General features: G+C 58.0%; 1 protein-coding gene across 1 annotated transcript; it reads left to right on the forward strand.

The window, feature by feature from the left end:
• The first annotated feature begins 464 nt into the window (after positions 1 to 464).
• On the forward strand, positions 465 to 2,510 carry LOC131260398 (uncharacterized). The gene has a single exon (XM_058262104.1). The coding sequence runs from the start codon at positions 465 to 467 to the stop codon at positions 2,508 to 2,510; it is 2,046 nt and encodes a 681-aa protein (XP_058118087.1).
• The last annotated feature ends 217 nt before the right edge of the window (positions 2,511 to 2,727 follow it).

Genomic DNA, 2,727 nt, shown 5'->3' on the forward strand with positions numbered 1-2,727 from the left:
TTGACAACAACAACCGCTCGGGTGTCACAGCCCATCGCCCGCTGCTCGGCCGGGTAATGTGATACCGGGTAAAAGGATCACTTGGCAGTGACTGTGACAGCGCGTATCCGCGTGTTTGGTCGTTCCGACAAGATAGTTGCCGTATTTTCGGACGCCAATTCGATGAAAGGTTAATGTCAGGTGTATGGAGTCGGCTGATGGGAACAACTATCTCTCGGACGACTTGCCCGCGTGGTGCTCGTAACGGTTCTCGAGACATTATGGGTTATTTGGGGTGAAGAGTTTGTAATCAGCGTGCAGTTATGATTATGATAAATCAATAACAATAATCGTCCCTTACTTGTTTGCTTAGGGTTGATACGGAGGACGATGGTGGATCGCTTGAATAATAGATGCCATAATTGGAACGATTTTGTTTGCCCATCGTGCTCGCATCAGGTGTGATCCCGTGGGTATAAATAAGGATGCTTCCCGGAGCAGGACCGAACAAACAGCAAGTTTGTTTAGTGTTGCACGACATGTGTCCCCAGGCAGGTGCTCGCGTGACACCGATATTCCTATCGCTGCTGCTACTGCTGGCCATCATCGAGACGCACCGAACGGTCGGGGACATTCCGGTGGACGAGTATGACGACGAGCAGCTGTTGACGGTGGTGCCCTGCATTCGGCGACTGTGCGAGAAGTACTTTCACTCCGAGCGCGCGATGAAGGGCTCGCTGGCCATCATCAACATCAAACCGGACGCGTCCGCCTTCCAGCTGAACATCCTGAAGTCGTTCAACGAGGATGCCCGCCACGAGATGGGAGTGATGGTGAAGGACGCCCGCAAGAAGCACTGGAACGCGTCCCACGTGACGGAGCGGGCCAAGAACTACCTGATGCTGATTGGGGACTCGTCGGAGCTGGCCGCTCCGATCCATCAGCTGCGTCGGCTGCCAACGTGGAACCCGCTGGCGCAGGTGGTGGTACTGTTTACCTCCGAAATGACTCCACTGGTGTTCGAGATCGAGGTGCGGAACGTTCTGCAGGAGCTGTTCGACAACTCGGTGCTGAACGTGAACGTGATGGTGCAACGGTACAACACGAGCGTGCTGGAGGTGTGGACCTGGTTCCCGTACGAGAGTGGCGGATGTGCGGACAACATCGACCAAATCCGGCTGGTGGATGAGTGCGAGTACGTCGAGGTGGAACCGGACGAGGAGGCGAACGTGCGGGGCTCGTGGATGTTCCGCGAGCGACACCACTTCTCCGACTTTGGGCCCAAGATCCCGAAGTACTACAACTACTGCCCGCTGAAGATTTCCACCAGCATCTGGGAGCCGTTCGTGGTGGGCAACGAGAGCCTCATCGAGAAGGGGCTCGAGGTGCTGATGCTGGACACGATCACGGCCCGGATGCGCCTCATTCCGGTGTACAACGTGATCGAGGCGTCGCGTGCCACGGCCCGCATCACCGCCGACAACCAGACGGGCCTGTACGCGGACGTGATCCAGCGTCGGACGGACCTAATGATCGGTGGGCTGTACGAGAACCCGATCAGTCGGAAGCTGCTGTCCGCCACCATTCCCTATTACCAGGATGACCTTACCTGGTGCGTACCGACGGCCCGGCACGCGCCGAAGTGGCTGAACGTGTTCATCATCTTCAACATCTGGACGTGGCTGATAGCGATCTTTATCATTTTCGCGGCGGCCGCACTCATGTACCAGTTCAACTACGTCGAGGGCCTGTACCGTGAGAACTACACCTGGGTGTTGCTCCAGTCGCTCGCGTTCTCGCTCAGCGTGTACGCACACTACTGGCCGCGGCGTGTGTCGATCCGCTTCTTCCTCATCGGGTACATGTTCTACGGGCTGCACTGGAACGCCGCGTACCACAGCTTCCTCATCTCGGTGCTGACGCGCCCACGGTACGAGATGCAGATAGCCACCGTCGAGGAGGCGATCGAGGCAGGGTTTCAGTTTTCCGGCGCCGAAAGTACCCTGCCCCACTTTGACAAACCGGATGCCATCTCGCGCCATCTGGCTGCCGTGTACCGGGTATGCCCTCAGATGGATGAGTGTTTGGCACGGTTGCGCACGGAGCGCACGCAGGCGGTGGCCATCTCCCGGGCGCACTCGAGCAACAGCCGGCTGATCGGTGAAGCGGAGATGTACTGCTTCCCAAAGACCGAAAACGTGTACACGTACTCGGTGAGCATGCTGGCCAAGAAGGACTTCCATCTGCTGCCGAAGATGAACGACCTGATACGGCGCATCAGCGAGTCCGGCCTGCTCGGGAAGTGGCAGAAGGAGAGCCAGAAGATCCGCATCGACGAGGGCGACGAGGACGACACGGTCGGGGCCGACGGTCAGACCATCCTCCGGCTCGATCACATCGAGGGTGCGTTCCTGCTCGGTGCCGTCGGCGTGGGACTCTCCCTGCTGGCGTTCGTCGGCGAGCTGGTGTACTACCGGGCGAAGAGGAAGTACCGATGGCGTAATAATCTTCTCGATCGATTGATTTGCTAACCGCAAAGTATAAGCCGATTCGGGTAGATGTTTTTTCGGAAATCCACCATCGGCGGCCATTTGTGGGGAACTCAGTAGAGGGGACTGATTGAAGGCGCGTGCTTGCGGAGCCTTGCTGGCGCGTGCCGCGTGAAAGGGAAGTTAGCGACCTTGCGCATAAGCGCCCCGACTGTGTAAGGAACTTGTTCGCGACCGTTACGATAGCCCCCGGGGGTGG

The sequence above is a fragment of the Anopheles coustani genome, chromosome 3, assembly GCF_943734705.1.
Source record: "Anopheles coustani chromosome 3, idAnoCousDA_361_x.2, whole genome shotgun sequence".
NCBI lineage: Eukaryota > Metazoa > Arthropoda > Insecta > Diptera > Culicidae > Anopheles > Anopheles coustani.

Coding starts and splice junctions, on each gene's coding strand:
- LOC131260398 (XM_058262104.1), top strand. CDS start 465: ATGCTTCCCGGAGCAGGACCGAACAAACAGCAAGTTTGTTTAGTGTTG.